Source organism: Tauraco erythrolophus, chromosome 23 (assembly GCF_009769465.1).
Source record: "Tauraco erythrolophus isolate bTauEry1 chromosome 23, bTauEry1.pri, whole genome shotgun sequence".
NCBI classification, from domain to species: domain Eukaryota; kingdom Metazoa; phylum Chordata; class Aves; order Musophagiformes; family Musophagidae; genus Tauraco; species Tauraco erythrolophus.
In genome coordinates, this window is record NC_141487.1 from 1,387,673 (window position 1) to 1,405,372 (window position 17,700).

The 17,700-nt window shown below is 49.2% G+C and overlaps 1 protein-coding gene across 5 annotated transcripts in view; it reads left to right on the forward strand.

Annotated features, from left to right (window-relative positions):
- The window catches only part of EIF4G3 (eukaryotic translation initiation factor 4 gamma 3), a 154,498-nt gene that overhangs the window by 28,016 nt on the left and 108,782 nt on the right, over positions 1-17,700 (forward strand). For 4 of the 5 annotated variants that reach the window (XM_086625692.1, XM_086625694.1, XM_086625691.1 and 1 more), the window contains one exon: positions 16,568-16,643. In XM_086625692.1, the coding sequence (XP_086481818.1) occupies positions 16,568-16,643 (76 nt within the window). Of the gene's footprint in view, positions 1-16,439; positions 16,644-17,700 lie in introns of those variants that run through there. The other variant, XM_086625704.1, reaches the window with a different exon arrangement.

The following is a 17,700-nucleotide window of genomic DNA, read 5'->3' on the forward strand; positions in this document are numbered from 1 at the left end:
AGACACATTATATATGTCAGAGATGAGCTTGTTAGCAGCTGCAGGTTAGGTGCTGTTGATGGCCTGTACAGCAGCTTCTGGGCAGAAGCCTCGTATGGAAGAAGGCTAACTGACAATCATCTCCTGGTTTACCTCTGCAGGGATGAGAGAGAGGACTCCAGCCTTCTGTCTCCGAGTCCATTAGGTTAAAACCTTCAGGAATTTCTGATAAAGAACTTAATTCAGTTGAGCACAGATGGCCACCTCCTCCCTTCTCCTTTGAAGCCCTCAGATGGCTGGAGTACCCGCCTGTATAGAAACATGTGCCCTGTAGCTCCTGTGCCAGCGGGAATGGCTCATACACTGAATTTTGAGACCTCCCTCGCGTAGATTTCCGTGGTAGATACCTTGAGTTTGCTTTTTTCCAGTGTGGACTGTTATCTTTTTGTTTGTCATGTCCATTAAAAAGATGCCCTGTGTGTAAATTAACGCTCAGTACTCCACTGAGTATCTTTTTGCTACAAATTCTGTGCCCACCAGTGCACTAAATGGGAAAGGGAACTAAACCTTGTCCGTGGTCTATCCTTGCTCCCTGTCCCCAATGCTGGTCTCCTTCCCCAGAGTGCTTAATCCCTAAATCAGAAGAGGCCTGCAGCTCGGCAGATAAGGTAGAAATGCAACTTGAACCGTGAGTGACCTCGTCTTGGGTTCAAGTTGTGGAACGTCGCTGCGCAGCCGCGGACGGTGTCCACAGACACACCGTCGGCCAAGGGGCTGGGGAGGAGCAGCCCGATCCTGAACACTCAGCGAGGCTTGGCGTGACTGTGGCAGCTAGGTTGGTGTTTTGTTTTTTTTCTGAAATGCTACTGGGAGTGTTTGGAGGGTGTAGCTGCAGGATGTATGCGCGGTCGGTAGCACAGGATGGGGTTGTGCACTGCGGGACATGGCGCGTGACAGGAGGGTGCCCTCGCCGAAGCGTGTTTCCAGAAGGGAGGTGTATTCCAGGTGGTACGTAAAACATCTCCTGAAACGTTCAGTGTGTTAATGAACTAAAGACACTGAAATGAATTATTAATTAAAGAATTATAAGACTTCAAATCAGGTAGTACCATAGAGAAGAAATCCTGCTGTGTTGTTCAAGGGAAGCCGTTGGGTGAGGAGAAGCTCGCCATGAGCCGGCACCGTGCGCTGGCAGCCCAGAAAGCCAACCGTGCCCTGGGCTGCACCCAGAGCAGCGTGGGCAGCAGGGCGAGGGAGGGGATTCTGCCCCTCTGCTCTGCTCTCCTGAGACCCCCCTGCAGTGCTGCGTTCAGCTTTGGGGTCCCCAACACAAGAAGGACATGGAGCTGTCGGAGCGGGTCCAGAGGAGGCCACGGAGATGATGGGAGGGCTGGAACACCTCTGCTCTGGAGACAGGCTTGAGAGAGTTGGGGCTGTTCAGCCTGGAGAAGAGAAGGCTCTGGGGTGATCTTATTGCAGCCTTCCAGTACTTAAAGGGGCTACAGGAAAGCTGGAGAGGGGCTTTGGACAAGCGCGTGGAGTGCCAGGACACGGGGCAATGGCTTTAAACTGAAAGAGGGGAGATTTAGATTAGATCTAAGGAAGAAATTCTTCCCTCTGAGGGTGGTGAGGTGCTGGCACAGGTTGCCCAGAGAAGCTGTGGCTGCCCCATCCCTGGCAGTGTTCAAGGCCAGGCTGGGTGAGGCTTTGAGCAACCTGGTGTAGTGGAAGGTGTCCCTGCCCATGGCAGGGGGGATGGAACTGGGTGATCTTTGAGGTCCCTTCCAACCCAAACCATTCTGTGATTCAATGAAATCTGTTCTCATATCAAGTGTCACTTTTCCCACTTGTTTCCTTTTTTTGTTTGTTTTCTTTTTTTTCTTTTTTTCTGGTAAATGCCTGACAAGTTTTGCACATCCATCCTGGGTCTCACTCGCTCCTATTGCCTTGAAGCTCATGTGGTCCTTGTAGGGTGTCTGTGTTCGTTCTTGCCTGTTTGCTCTGTGAAGCAGCACTCCCTGATTTCCTTCACCTATTCCGTCCCGCTCCGGAATAAGCTCCATCCTACTCAGATTTACCTCCTGCTATCTCGCATGAAGGACAAAAATATCGTTAGAGGATCACGGAGCTACTTGTGACTTTAGCTGGTGTGAACGTGCCCGTTGCTTTACTTTCCTCTTTTCTCATAACTTGCAAAATTCGATTTGGCCCCTCGGGGCCGTTGCGCCTGGCTCCGACGTGGGCTGCCGCAGTTCGGCAGTGCGGAAACGGATGAGGAAGCACTCAAGAACGTGGCATGTATGCAGCTGAACGTTGTGCCGTGCCCAGGTCCTCTACTCCAACAAGGAGAAGCCACCGTGCGAGACGGAGCGTGCTGCCTCTGCTGAGAAGGGTGCCCATTTCTGTCTCCCAGTGTCGATTTTTGGATGGTCAGGTGAAGGTGGGTTCCCTGCTGGCTGCAGTTTCACGTTAGGATTAAGGAGATGGTACGTGAGCTGCAGCTGGATGTGCCGTCACGGGGCTGTGTCTCCCTTGCCTGGGACGGAACGATCATGTGAGTATTTGGTAATTTAAATCAGCTCACGGAATCGACCGAAAACTTCACCCAGCCAAGAAAAAAAAATAGTTTTCTGTTGAATCACCAAGCTGAGCTGGGTCACCAGCAGTCTCGTGAGCGTTAGTCCCTACGGAAGGGAGGTGGCAGGAGCGTGGGGGTGGCTTCGGGGTGGCTCGCGGTGGCTCGCAGCCGTTTAGCAGTTGGGTGGGTTTAGGGATCCCACGAAACCTGACCCAGAACAGCCTGGTGCTTGCGGGGAGGGAAGCACCGTGCCCTCAGGGAGCGACACTTTGGGTTTTTTCCCTTTTCCCAGGGACCCTGGCTCTACTCCGTGACCTGGGATTGTTTCCTTTTGCCTCTTTAATTAAACAGTGCTGCCAGAAGGTCTCTAAGCACCAGCCCAGGGGAGGCGGAGTGCAGGGGGTAACTCATCGTCTAAACTACAAGCTCCAGCACCTTTGAAGTCTCCATTTCTCTCCCCTCCCTGTTTACCCAGTCGTGAACTGGTGGAGGAATTGCTGGACGCAGGACTTTGGCTTTTTCCCTGCCATTTCTGGTTCTGATCCAGGATTGTCCCGTGCGCAGTGTAAGCGAGATGTGCTTTGCAAGAGCTACATAAAATAGCAAGAGCCGCCAACTTCAGTCACTTGCCCAATAAATTTTGCTGTACAGAAGCTGGTATTTTACTTGAACAGACAGATTAGATGTATTTATTTTTTTTTTTTTTAATATTGGCAGGGCTGCATTAAGCAAGGTGAGCTCTCTTGTTCTCGAGGTAGGCAGCCTGCTGGCTCGCAGTGAAAGCGGTTTTGTTTTTATCAGGGCCACAAAAATAAGCGTTTGGGTGACTTCAGAGCTATGTCTCGTTTCAGGGAAACGCAGGAGTGTAATAGCTGCATAAAATCTTCTAATTAAAAGAAGCAGTTTAGGCTTGTGAACTGCCACTGAAATGCTAATTACTTGGGAGCGTGAGAATGTCTGGAAGAGCTTTTTGGTCAGAAATCATGAAGGTTTCTCCTGTTGGAATCAAGTTCTTGGGTTATGTCGGTGTCCAGAGTAGCTACCACAAACTGCTGACCCTCCAGCATTTTTGGGGGTAGGAGACCTGCCGCCTTGGTGAGAACATGCAGATGTTTGGATCGTCTTGGAGCACAGAAGGTGATTGAGCAGCTGCTGCCCAGCCATGAGAATAATTTTGGGAGAAATATCACCGTCCCTGGTTAACTAAAAGCCTATTGCTTACCCAGTTTTGGTGATTTTTTTACATTTTTCTATCTGTATTTGTAGCTTCCAGGTTGTTAATTGCTGGTGATGGGTGCAAATGAAGGATGGCTTTTCTGTGATTGAGAAGGAAAAAATTCAAAGCTCTTACTTATTACCTTTATCTTACTGAGGTCTTTTCATCCCTCATGTTTTGAGCTGATGCGTGCGGGCGTGGGGACAGCGTCTTCATCCCCAAAAAAACACTTTCCGACCCATGTGATGACCTTGACTGTCACCTGCCGTCACCTCGCAGCTCTGCAGCGCAGCTGGAGTCGGAATGATTGCTTCCCAGTTCCGTGCCGTGTCTCCCAGCTATACAACATGGAAATACCTGGATTGCCTTCGTTTCGGGTGATGCCTCGTTAAAGTCCTCTCGTGGCCTCAAGTCGGAGCGTTACTTACGGTGTAATGCAGCGATGCTTCGGCTCGTTTCCTTAGCGCGTGTACCTGCTCCTCCTTTCCCAGCCGCGCCGAACTTCCGTCCTTTGGAGTAAAGCTTCCAAGGCTTTTGTGATTTGTAGAACTCTGGTGACTGTCGTGCTGTGAATTCAGTTACTGAAGGCTTAGGCTGTTACCAAGGAAAACGATTTCTTGAGGAAGATCTGCTTGCGTTCTCATTGGGAGTGTGAAAAAAACCCAAACCATCTGGAAAAACCGTTTTTATGCAGCAGTTTAAAGTTGTAATAATCTTTAGGATCGCTGTGTTATGTTTGGGTCGGCCTCAGCAGCTGCTTCTGGGGTTAATGCATCCCTGCGGCCGGGGATGCTCTTGGGGAAACTATAGCAAGAGCATTTCATGGTGCAGCCTCCCCATCCCTCTGTTCCTCCTCGCTCCTGTCCTTTGGGCTGACGTAGCTGTCGGCACGGCTGGGTGACGAGCGAAGTTTGGAAGAAGAGGTTCATTTGAACTCCCTGATCTGGTTATCCGAGTGGCGATGAAAGGGCTGGTGCTGGCACGGGGCAAGTGGCCGTGGGAGGGCAGGACCACCCCTTTGGCAGCGCTGCTGCCAGATGACGGCTTAGTACCAGATCTCCTTGTGTCGTGTCCTCCTGCTTGCAGGCACCTGCTGGTTGGATTACACCTTCATGACAGTAATTTTCCTTTGATGCCACCTGACTTCTCGTAGATGCTCTCTGTGACTTCCTTCGCCCCGAGGAACCTTGGGAGCAGAGTCTTGCCTGTCCCTCTCTTTCAGGTTAGGAACTGGCTGGGGATAGCTCTGAGAGCGTCCAGCCCACCTGAATCGCGCTCTTTCCAAATTGATTCCTACCCTGGAAGGAACCTAAGGCTGGATTCAGGTTTTAAAAGGCAAAATTGAAAGTCTGAGAGCAGGAACCAAGCGTTCGAAAGTAGGCAGCGAGAGTTCAGTTGCTGTGTCATGGGGAGAGGACGATTTAAAAGCTGATTTCCTTACCCATCCTTATCCTGGTATTTTTCCAGTAACCTCAGTGGTTTCTTGACCCACAGACCCTTTGCAGTTGCCTGGCCTCCTGGACAGCTGGAAAACAAATCCCTCAAGCACGTAGCCCTGTTTTTTGTAGCAGGGTGACGTACACCTTACCCAGGTCACGTTTGATGTCATTTACTCCCATTATGTCATTTATTATTTATTATTATTTATTCCCATTATGTCGTTTATTGGTGGCTGGGGACACACAGCTCCTGCCGAACCAACACTGGGGAGATGCGGGCTCTCTTCCCCCTGTTTTCATGTACATATAAATCACCTATGAAGGTGCACGCACACATGGTAGGATGCTTAAATACTCTCCGACTGCGGCGACTACATGTATCGATCAGTTCCTACGCGGGTTAAGAGATAAGGAAATGACGTCTTGGTGTCGATCTTCCTAAGATGACAAACAAAAACCCAGGTTTGCTTTTAATACACGGATGTGAAGAGCAGCAACACCTAAACCCATCGTTCCCACGCCTTGCTGTCTCTACTTGGACAAAGTAATAATCGATTAGAGCAGCACTGCCCCAGCAGAGAAGATCTGTAGCAATTTCATGTGATATTGAGAGATGGTTAGCCCAGTATCGCGTGGCACGAGCCCAGCGTCCTGCCATCACCCTGCTTGGGACTTTTGGCTTCATTTTTGATGCTGAGTCCTTCAAAGCTGACCAGATGAGCACGGTGCTGGTGTAACACGTGTCTGCTGCTGATTTATTTGGTGTATTTTGGAGTAGAGGCTTCATCTGCCATCTCTTCGTGGTACAGTGGCCTGTGATGGTCCTCTGTAAGTCACAGCAGGTGCTCCAGAGCTCAGCTAGTTTTAGTGCTTGTCAACCAAGCACTCAAAAAATTGTTGACTCATTGAGTTTTTCCCCCATTTTAATATTTTGGGCTCTTTATAAGATCACTCGGCTGAGGTTGTGGCTAGAGGACCGTGAGAAATCCGTCTGAGCAGTGAGAGCGGTGGCCGAGCAGGGCGGGACCGTGGAAGACTAATGGGGCTGTGTCGTGTTCCTGAGTGTAGCCTGTTTTCTGCAGCGTAATGGCAGCTTTAATTAACACAGACAAGTGCCATCATAAATAACCCTCCTAAAATTCAATGGAATTTTAAGGCTACATTGACATCTTCTGCCATTGCCTCTCCGCAGAGGTAATACTGTGACTTTCCAGCTGAAAGGAGCTGATGAAATCTATTGACTTTCCCATCTCTTAGAAGAGTCCATATATTGTAGAGAATAAAATATGAATTTAAAAAATATGGAAGCAGCTGGTGTTTTATGGAGGAAAGTGGACTATTAAGGTAAAGAAGTCAGCTAGTGGAAAGTTTTCTGTACCTGAGCAAGAGATGCTGCCCTGGCACGTTGTTCACCTTGCGTTACCTGAGCTGGCGCAGACACGAGCCAGGGTGCCTTTGTGGCTTATATTTTTTTTTAGATGTAAATTATTAATATTTTGCAGCGTGGTCCAAACCTGGATTTAAGCTTATTCAGGCTGCGCTTTGAAAACCCACTTCTTGGAGCTGGCTGCGGTTAAAAATACACTTAGGACCAAGTTCCCAGTCGCAGAAATATTCAATCCGTCGCTTCCAGACCCGTCCCCGCCGCCCACAAACCCCACGCTTCGAGGAAAATCCCAGGAGGATTAGACACAGCGGGGTTTAGACACAATTTCTTCCACCCCAAACAACCTTTGCAGGTCTAAGCCGAAAACAGACGGTTTACATCGATGCCGGGGTTGCAGATGAAGATGACAGAGATGAAGTAAGAAAATCAGGCTGCCCTTAGGAGCACGTTTGTGTTGGGCAAAATAATTGATTGGGTTTTTGTGGCGTTTGCACGGATCTGGCATGTTGGCTGACGGCTCCCCTGGTAACGCGCTCCGGACGGCTCGCGGGCTGGATGGGGTCCGTCAGGGTGCGGCGAGGGCTGGGGATGATTTACGTGCTGGTGAGCCAGCTCCAGCCCTTTTTAATTTAGAGATGCAAAACTGAGCCTGAAGATAATGAGCTCTGGGTAATTAGGTGCTTGTCTGCAGGTGTAACTATTGCAGCTGGTGCTCTTAATATTGCTGATTTTTTTTTATTTGAAAGCATTATGGACTGAATGAGATGCTGGAAATACAGTTAATTTGCAACAAAGAGGGTTTGGTTTGGTTTTTTTCCTGTTGTTATCTTCTCCTCTAACCCCCGGCTTTCCTTTGGTGGCTCAACTATGAGACATATCGCACGTGGAGCAAAGACCAAAAGGAAATGATAAAGCAGCGCAGTGCCGTATTACGCAGTGATGGTGTCTGGTATACATCATAGATTGAATCGTCATGACCGATGAGCCAGGTGGGAAGTAGTTTTCTTGAATTCCTGCCTTGGTATTAAACAGGTTGTGAAGGCATCGCTGATGCGAAAAATTAGAATCATAGAATGGTTTGGGTTGGAAGGGACCTCAAAGACCATCCAGTTCCAACCTCCCTGCCATGGGCAGGGACACCCTCCACTACACCAGGTTGCCCAAAGCCCCATCCAACCTGGCCTTAAACACTGCCAGGGATGGGGCAGCCACAGCTTCTCTGGGCAACCTGTGCCAGTGCCTCAGTACCCTCAGAGGGAAGAATTTCTTCCTTAGATCTAATCGAAATCTCCCCTCTTTCAGTTTAAAGCCATTGCCCCTTGTCCTGTCACTCCACGCCCTTGTCCAAAGCCCCTCTCCAGCTTTCCTGTAGCCCCTTTAGGTACTGGAAGGTGCTGGAAGATCTCCCCGGAGCCTTCTCTTCTCCAGGCTGAACAGCCCCAACTCTCTCAGCCTGTCTCCATAGCAGAGGTGCTCCAGCCCTTGGATCATCTTTGTGGCCTCCTCTGGACCCGCTCTGACAGCTCCATGTCCTTCTTGTGCTGGGGACTCCAGAGCTGAACACAGTATTCCAGGTGGGGTCTCAGGAGAGCAGAGCAGAGGGGCAGAATCCCCTCCCTCGACCTTGATCAATTCCAGTGCGATACGTTACCTGCATGTCAGGAAGGTGAGCGAGGAGCGAAAAGACGTCATGGAGTGGATGTACTTAGAAAGAGAGACTTGGGAAAAAGATATTAAACATCCATTCGATGTTTAAAAAAAGCGTGTAAGTTGGAGGGTTAGGGGATGTGCTGGGGTATAAACAGAATGTGTGCTTTGAACGCGGCTGCGGCGGTGCAGCTTCAGCGTGTTCGGTCAGAAAGAAGCGTTAGGTCACGCATCGGGAATCGCGTGCCACCCGAGGTGTGGCGATGCGGTCGGGTGGGTAAGTGCCAGCATCCCGGGATACAGAGCAGGGCTCGTCGGAGTGAGCCGGGGCTCGCTCAGGAAGGGAAAGGAGGAGAAATGTGAACAGCTGGAGGGTGCTGGATCCCAGCAGCGGCGGTGCTGGGGGAAGGAGAGGGAAATGGGACATTTCAGTAAGTGTTTGAAGGTCGCGTTTTCCTTTGGAGCTGCAATTTCCCGAGGAGCCTGGGAAAGCTCGTCTTCCGACAGCCGTGGAGGATCGTGGGGGTCTGTGTGCCCCTTCCCGTTTGAAACCTCCCGCTGCTGCCCTGCTCCTGCTCAGCTCAGCGCGGGTGACAGTATGTGGCAGAGGGTTATTTAGAAGCCAGTGCTGAGCTTAACGATGTGTAATCAGGTGAAAAAGCTTCAGATGAATTTTGAGGAAAGTTTTATTATAGGCAGAGGATGGAATCTTTTAGAGGATGGAATGAACTGGGAATCATAGTGAAAGCCTCACCGCTCGTAACGTTTGGGTCTGGACAGAGATGATGCTCTGATGGGGAGCGCTTCGATGACAAACCTTCCCGCGTTCAGTCACCGTCACGTAGCCCCGACGGGGAACGAGGAGCAGAGTCCTGCAGCCGGTCGTTCCGAACGAGGCGATTGCAGATGGTGAAGGAGCCCGTGGGACCGCGCGAAACATCAGCGCTGTTCGTGCAGGTGCGTTTCGGGTACAAAAGCAGAAGAGAAACACTTCAGTTACGGCGTTTGTTACAAGTGTGAAACACCTTGTTGAAACAAGCTTAAAAATGGCTTTTGCCATAAGATCCTGCTGGGTGGAAGTCACTGCAGAAGGTGGTGAATCTTGGGGTTTGCCGTGATTCACAGGAACAGGGGGTGACGATGCACTGCTCGGTAATTTTAAACCCTAAACCCCATTTTTTGCTGCTTTATGAACAGCTTTTGTTGCGTTCCTTTCTTTTTAAAACATTTGACTGGCCAGAAATACATCCTCAGCGTCAGAGTGAAGTATTGGCGCAAAGCTGACGTGGCCTTTTGAGGAGTTCTTCACCTGCAGCTCTGAACTTCGACTGTATTTCCGAGTGCTCCTGCCAGCAAATAGTAATATTTATTTTTCCCCTGCTAAAATAATGGTAAACACCAAACATTGGAACAACCACCCTCTGCTCGGATTTGACCCATGATACAGTCAGCGCTCTGAATCACGCTTTATTTTGACATCTGATCGTGTTGTGCAAAGCCAGTTGCTGCATCGGGCTGAGAAAATGAAAACCCCCTGGTTTGATACAGAGGGCCCAGCTCGTTCCTTGGAGGTTCAGCCGAAAGGCATTGGCTCCCTTGGCAGGAATCCACCACCCAATAAGTGAAAACTCAAATAAAGCTTAAAAAAACAACCCCTAAACCCACCTAAAACTGGAATGAGATCAATGGGAGATGTTGGATGCCTGGGCAGCGTGTGGGTGCCGGGGCTGGAACGCGGCGTTGGATACAGGCGGTGGAGGGGTTGGAGAGGGCCAAGCAGCAGGTTGGTGTTTTATTCGGTTCTCCTTAAGCCTTTAAACATTTTCCGAAGTCCTTGAATGACGTCGGTCTTGATTTTTGGGATATTAATCATTTCTTTTCCCTTATGAGCAAGAGCTGCTTGGCTCTGGAGGGTACAAGGTGCCAGATTCCAGTAAGACAGCTGCAAAGTGAGGTCCTGTCCAACCCAAACCATTCTGGGGCTCCATAAAACCACGGGCCTCCGTAATTAAGGGCCTGATTCTGCGCATCCGCAGGGGGATTGAATTATGGTCCCGCAGACAACATTAATCCTTCTTTTTTCTGAGTTTGGAGTTGTTTGCTTTGTAACTTGACTTTTTTTTTTCCTTGAATGAAGTTTGGTTGGTTGTAGTAAATATTTCAGCATGGAGAGAGTGGATGGCACTGTTTTGATCTTATCTATTTATTCTTTTTTACATGTGACATGTCACTTGGTGGGGTTGTTTTCTGTTTTTTTTTTCAAAGGTTGTAGTTTGTTTTACCAGCTTTCCTCCCCCTGGCTCCTGAAAAGCAGCCTGTCAAAAGGGGAATTTATTCGGAAGGAAAAATGGATTCACAAAGTAATTGCTAAGTGAACGGGCTGGTGGGGGCGCGCGGTGCTGCGCTGGGGGCAGCGAGCGGCAAGCCGAGGGGAACGAGTTGCACAATTTCTTGCTGAGGAGTTTGTGCTGCGATCGAATTCCCTTTCCGATGGGGAGCACTGGAGCTTTCCCAGCTCTTCACACATTGCAGTGCAGGTTTCTACACCACGACGTGCTGTAGTTGAGTTTATCTTTTTACCTTCCACGTCCTTTTGGAAGCCTGGTTTGATTTTTAGCCTACATGAGGAGCGTGATGCCACCTCCCTTCCCTTCTCCGCTGCGGCCGCAGCAGAAAAATTCAGGAAGCAGAAGGGATTTCTGCAGCATCCAGCCTCTTGGCACGAAACCCCACTCCGATATCCCTCAGACCCCCATTGCACTACCGCTTTAAGACGAGGAGCGCGCCGCGAGAGGCAGCCAGGAGCTCAGAAGTCATCCCCGGGTGGCACGGATGCGGCCGTGGGCTTCGCTGCCGGCGGCAGGAGAGCTGGCGTTGGAGCCAGCTCGCTAACGCAGCTCTCCGGGAGCTCGTCGCCAGGTAGGACCGAACGCACCGGGCAAAAGGCTTTGCCCGGCGAGCGGCGGACAGCGGAGCTGCCGAGGGATGGAGTGATGCCGGGGAACTTTCAGCACGCTGCTGAGACTGGCGGAGCTTTTCCTTTTTCTCCTTTTGGAGTGATCCGTGGCGGTTTTGGAACTGGCTAAATTAGGTGCTTCTGCTGTTCCGCTGTTCCCCTCCGGCGTTTTAATTGCGTGTTAAAGAGAGAAGAGGCTGCGGAGGAGAAACACGCTTTGAGCAGCTCTCTGCCATCAAACCCCTCCTTCTTCAGAGGGGTTGGAAAAAAGCCTTGGCACCAAAAAGCTGAAAGAAGTGCTGGAAATTTGATGCGGTTTCTCGCCCTTCTGTAATCTTGCTTGATGGTTTTATCTTGTGTTTTTTTGTTGTTTTGTTTTTTTTTTCAGTTATTTAATACCCAGTTTCGGTACAAGCGGGGACACGCGTGGGGATTATATAACCCTGGGGGTAGCTGGTGGGAGACTCGCTCCGTTTCTGTGCGGTGATACAAATCATTAGTTTGGAACGTTTTGAGGTTTGTGGATTTTTTTGGGGGGGGTAAGGCGTTTGCATACGCGCCCATGGGTACCCGCAGACGTTTTTATTCGTGTGAGAAGGTGCTTACCCGTTACCGTCAGCTGGATGGGAAGAAAGAGGCCATCAGTGCATGCTCAGGATAAAATGGTTGCTGGGTGCTGAAAAGGAGCTTAGGTGAGAAGCCCTGTTTGAGGGGAAACTGAATCCATTTTGGAAGAACATGGAATAGCGTTTTTTCTTCCCCCCCGCCCTCCCCATCCCCAATCTTGGAAGCAGGAACAGAGCAGAAAAACCTGCACAAATTCTTGCTGGAGGAGCTGAATTTACTGCGTGTTTTCAGGTTGTTCCTTGCTGGGAAAGCACAGAAAGGTCTTGCAGTCTCTCAGTTTTGTTGCATGATTAGAACAAGCAGACAAATGCGATAAAAGGGGGAGATTTCGACAAGAAATTCCTCCTGACTTTGATTTAACCCTGCGTTTGTCGGTGCCTCTGAATGCTCCAGCTGATGGGCAGCTCTGGTCTGGATATTTATTTTTTTCTTTAATCGCTCTCCTGAGAAGTCACATATTCTCCCTCTCCTCGGAGCACGGCTATGGCTGTCTAATTAAAAGATCCTCCTCCTTAAAAAATTCTGTTTTGTTTCCAACCGGCGTTACTGTCTTGGCCTCCCTTCTCCCACTGGGTCTTTAATAGCTCCCAAAATTCCCCGGTTTATGATCACTGCTGCAGCCAGATGGGGACTAGGTGGAACTCCCGTGGCATCAGTGCCTGCTTTTATTAATCTGCCAGGAATATCTCGCTTAAGTGGATTTTTAAATATCTCTATATAGATTTTTCATGAGTTAATGAGCCCTAAACAGCAATGAAGACAATCCGGAGTCTGCGCTACCCGCCGGCTGCCATCCTTCTCCTGGTTTTCGGCGTGATGCTGCTGGAGGAGGGAGAGCTTTAACGAGTCTTTCGGCCCGACGCAAGCGTGGGAAGCGGAGACTGTAGTTCCACTTTACTAACCTGCCGTTTGCAGAGGTGATTTAAGAGGTTCCCCTTGTTCCTGCTCTTCTGCTTCGTCGCCCGCCTCATCTTTTTTTTTATTTTCCCCCTGCGGTAACGGAAGAATCTCAGAAAACGGTGTGAGGTTTGAGTTTAGCTTTGCTTTTCCGCTCTCCTCCTCCCTTCCCACCCTCCTGGATCATTTCAGAGCATGGCTGCACAAATACTCGAGTCGGTGCGGCTGAAGAGGGTGACGTGGGTGGCACGGATATAGGAAGGGGAGGAGGAGGAGGAGGTGGGGAGGCGCAGGATCCTCCTGAATTGGATCTAAGCGTACCAGAATAGTAACAGGAAAGAGCTGCCTGAATTATTCAACATATCCTGGTTTTCTTTGCGCCGTGGTTAATTAAGCTCTGCGATAGAGCCGGGCTGGGTTACACTTTAATGCTTAAAGGTTGCTGCGTGTGATGGGGGCAGGGGCAGGGCAGGGTCCGGGCGGTTTGCGTGACATTCCGGGATGGTACCGAAATCTCTACCTAGTGAATGAAGACGAGTGCCCCGGAGGGTGGTTTTACCGTGGGTGTGGATGAGATGACGCTGCTGGATGAGGTTTTGCTTCTCACCTGCCTCCCGTCACCCGTTGGTGTCCCACGGTGGAGCCTCCCGTGCTCTTGCTCTTAACTCGCTTCCAGGAAAAAGGGCCTCGTTAGCAGAGTCTGCTGATGAACTTTTGCAGTCGCCCTGGCTCGATTCCGCTGAAATAACAGCCGCTGTTACCCCAGGATGGGCTCCTTTGGCAGATGTAAGGGGAGCGAAGGTGGTCACTTCTACTGGGGAGCAGAAACGAGCCCCAGGAGGCTTCCAGGGAAGCGATAACCTTTCATCCAGCCCGGCTCTTTGCAGACAGCAGAACTTAGATATTGGAAATAATCTCTTTCTCCAACCATTATATCTCATTAAGCCTGACAGGAATTCAAGGTATTTTTGTCCCTATTGGTCTCGCGTCCAGGTCAGGTCCTTTGGCAAAAAAAGGGACTTAAAAGGTTTCTTTTTAATCTGACGAGAATCATTGCTTCCTAGGAGTGATCTTAAACAGCAGCTCACAAACTGGAAATCCATCTAAACTGCTCGTTCCTTTAGGCAGCTCTTCCTGGGTGCGAAAAGAGAGGTTCCTCTGCTCAAAGAAGATTATTTTCTCCTGGCTTATATAAGTTCTAAAATAAGAAAATAAATCCCAGCCTTCTCGAGGACGAAACCATTTTTCCAAACTCGGGAACGATCTCTTTAGAAGCAGCGGTTGCTTTAATGAATTGTCAGAACCGCCTCAAGATTCGACATCTCAGCTGTGAGATAAGGGTGGCAGCTTCAACCCGCACCGTCTCCTTCGGAGCGTGGTGATGGGGCGAGGGTAGGGTGCTATGGAGGTGGTGTGCATAAAATTCCTGGGGTTTCATTCCATTTTGCCATGTATTTCTAATCCTCCTCTCCCAAATTTTGGTTTTCTGTCGGTGTTTTCTGAAACTCAGGAATGAACATAAAGATCTTCGGGATGAAGACTAGGAGCGACATCTTGGCTCTGCTGAAGTCTGTAGCAAATCTTCCCATTGTTTCACTGGAGTCAGGATTTTACATGGAATTTTGTTGTTAAAAACCTCTTTTTTTAAATCAAACGATACCGCTTCCGCGCAAGCTGGCAAACCTGCAAATTGAAGACAAGCCTTAGACCCTGCAGATAAATTCTTGCACTCGTTTTAAAACAAAACCAAAAGTGTAGGCTGAACACCGCCTTGGGATCCAGCGGTGCCGGATCCTCGGCTCGCTTCTCTCCATCCGGAGCTGGCCGTAGGCGTCCTGTTTTACACCTGCCAGGCTTGAACGGGGGCACTGCTGGCGCGCAAAGGTGTCGGGAAGGTCAGGGACGGTCTTTTCCCCGTGTAATCCTATAAAACGGTATTTATCTTGTCTGGCCTGTTCAAATGCAGAATATATATAACGAAATTGGAAGTTTTTTACAACAGTTTCTCAGCCTGCTTGGTGAGGACCGACCCTTGTCGTGATGTGTTTGGTATGAAAATAGTGCGACGGTATAAATTTCTTTCTGCTCCACGCTGCTTTAGGAGGAGGAGATGGGGCTGGGCCTGCTGCAGACCGTTGACAGATGCAGAGCAGGTCGTGTCTGAACCTTTCTTACTTCAACCTTAAAACTTTGGAGGGTTTAAGGAAGGGGAGCGGTTGGGATGCGGTGCTTGGATCGCCGTTGGGTCTTGGCAGCGCTGCCAGGGTCTCTCCTGCCGCTGTGATGTTGGATTCTCCAAAGGTTTGGGCAGCGGCATCTCTTCGGAGCTCAAACTTGTTGTGCAAAGGGAGAGGGCTCTTGCAAGCCTGAACCTAGAAGGTTAGCTTGAAAATTTAGCTTAGGAATGTTTATTTTCCTCATTTGAGCAAAACCCAAGAAGCACTTTCATGATTTGGAGAAGAGAAGGCTGTGGGTTGATCTTATTGCAGCCTTCCCATACTTAGAGGGGGCTACAGGAAAGCTGGAGAGGGACTTTGGGCAAGGGTGTGGAGTGACAGGACACAGGGCAATGGCTTTAAACTGAAAGAGGGGAGATTTCGATGGGATCTAAGGAAGAAATTTTTCACTCAGAGGGTGGTGAGGCACTGGCACAGGTTGCCCAGAGAAGCTGTGGCTGCCCCATCCCTGGCAGTGTTCAAGGCCAGGTTGGATGAGGCTTTGAGCAACCTGGTGTAGTGGAGGGTGTCCCTGCCCATGGCAGGGGGGTTGGAACTGGATGGTCTTTGAGGTCCCTTCCAGCCCAAACCATTCCATGATTCTGTGATTTGATGACTTATTATTACATTTCAAGCGGTCGCCGTCGTGTTAACGCGCGAGTTCGGCGTTGCTGGCTCGTGTGCAAGAAGCTCAACCAGACTGTTCTCCTTTTCCGAGAGGCTTTGACGTGTACAATGTACACAGCGAGGTGAAACGTGAACACGGCGTTTAGTGCAAGAATTCTCAGCCAGTTCAACGGCTTTTTTATGACAGTGAGCGTCGGGTCTTGAGCAGACGTGCTGGACCTACGGCCACAAGGTGTTAGCCAAGTCAGGAGGCTTTTTTCTTTTAAAATCTACATTCCCTTGTTTTATTCCACAAGTAAATCTCATTTTAGCTTATTTGTTTGTTGCATGAAGTCTCTTTCCCCTTTTTTTTTTTCTTCTCCTCACAATACACTTAGGATTTAAGGAAACCATCTCAATTTGCCTTTAAATAACCCCGCAGCGGATCATCAGAACTTAAAATCTCTCTGATTTTTAGCCTGTTTTTAGAAGCGATTTGGGTGGGTGGATGAGGAAAGGAGTTACTGGTTGAAGAGAGGCAAACAAGGAAACAATTGGCACGCGATTCCTGCGTGGTTAGCAAAACAGGCGCTGCCTTTGTCCGAAAATGCCCTGCTGATCAGCAGGGTTCGTTCTGCTGAATGCGGAGGGCTTGTGGGGTTTGGGTTTTTTTCCCTTACTCTTTAAAAAAGAAAAAAAAAAAAAACCAGAAGAGGTGGGGGGATTCTCTTGACAGGACGAAGGTTTGGTAGATTGTTCGGCGATTCCTTTGCGTTGGGTTCCTCTTGTCGGTGCCATCTGCCTTTTGAAGCCACTTTTTTTTTTTTTGCTCCTCTTTTGGAAATCCTTGAAGGATCGTAGGTGCCCGGCGGTGTGCGAGTGCCTCGGAGATGCCGGTGTGTCTGCGTGAGCGTGGAAGGTGACTGGTTACCTGGAGGGACACCACATTTGTGGTGTTTATGGCCCAAAAGCCCCCCCTGCTCCTTGGACGTTGCTTTCCTTAACTCGCTGTGTCGCAGAATCCCCCGCGGTCCTGTTCAGCAGCCCCTGGAGGAGCGGATCTTCACCCCGACCGTCTCCGCTGTGTACAGCACTGTGAGTATCTGCCTGGTGCCGCTGCGGTCGCGTTGCCATCGAACGGAGCGTGTTTTCCGAGCATGAAGAAAACTGTATAGTTGTGTTGGTTTTTTTTAAAAAAAAATACAATTAGAAACCATCTCATTGAAAAAAATTCGCTTTTTCTGCCTCCTAAAATGAATTACTCTGGATGAGGACCCTTTTTGTTGGATGTGAGTAGGAAAACAAGAAACCTTGGGGACTTTGGGGTCCGTTCCTTTGTTTTATCAAGTACCTGTAGCTTTATTTAGCAGACATGAGAGTGGGTTTTTTGAACAGAGTTTCGCCCCAGTGCAAACGTTAGTGGCCATATTTTCAGTCTGTTGGCTCCATCTCATTCCTGCCTCCCGCATCTCGAAGACCGGCTTGTTGGATTCTGTTATGGGCTGCACATTTCTAATTGTTTCTTATCGGAAAGCGAATCAAGGAAGGTTTATTTTCCACGTGAAACTTTCCATTGTACGGAGAAAGAAATGTTTTGATGGCAGACTGAGTGTTTGGGATAGGTGCTCTTGGCTCACTGTCCTATGTGTTTGTTTATAAAGCTCAATTATTGAGGAAATTTAGTTTAGAAACGTAGCAGTGTTTATTTGTGAACATATGATACCGTTTTCCTTTTATTCATTTCTTTTTTTTTTTTTTAAATGGTAATAGCTGGAAGCCCAGAGTTATTTATAAGCTTTACTAGATCAGCACAGCCCTGGGAAAGTAGTATTTTGCTTTTCTGGTGGGATAGCACGGATATTTTTAATGCCAAAATACCCCACTTTTAAGCTGCTCTTTTAATTATTTGGAAAACAGGAAGAAAAGCTGTAGATGGGAGAATTTCACCGTATTTTATGTAGCAACATAAGCTGCTTATAGAAAAACATAAGCTGCTGTACAAGTTTTTCTCCTTCCCCTCATTTGCATGAATAACTGGCGAAGGGGTTATCAGCTCCATCTCCTCCACGTGCGGAGGCCGAGTCTGAAGCATCTTTGGCCTCTTCCTTTTTTTGGGCTGTAGAGAAGAGTTTTGGGATCTCTTGACGCTCTA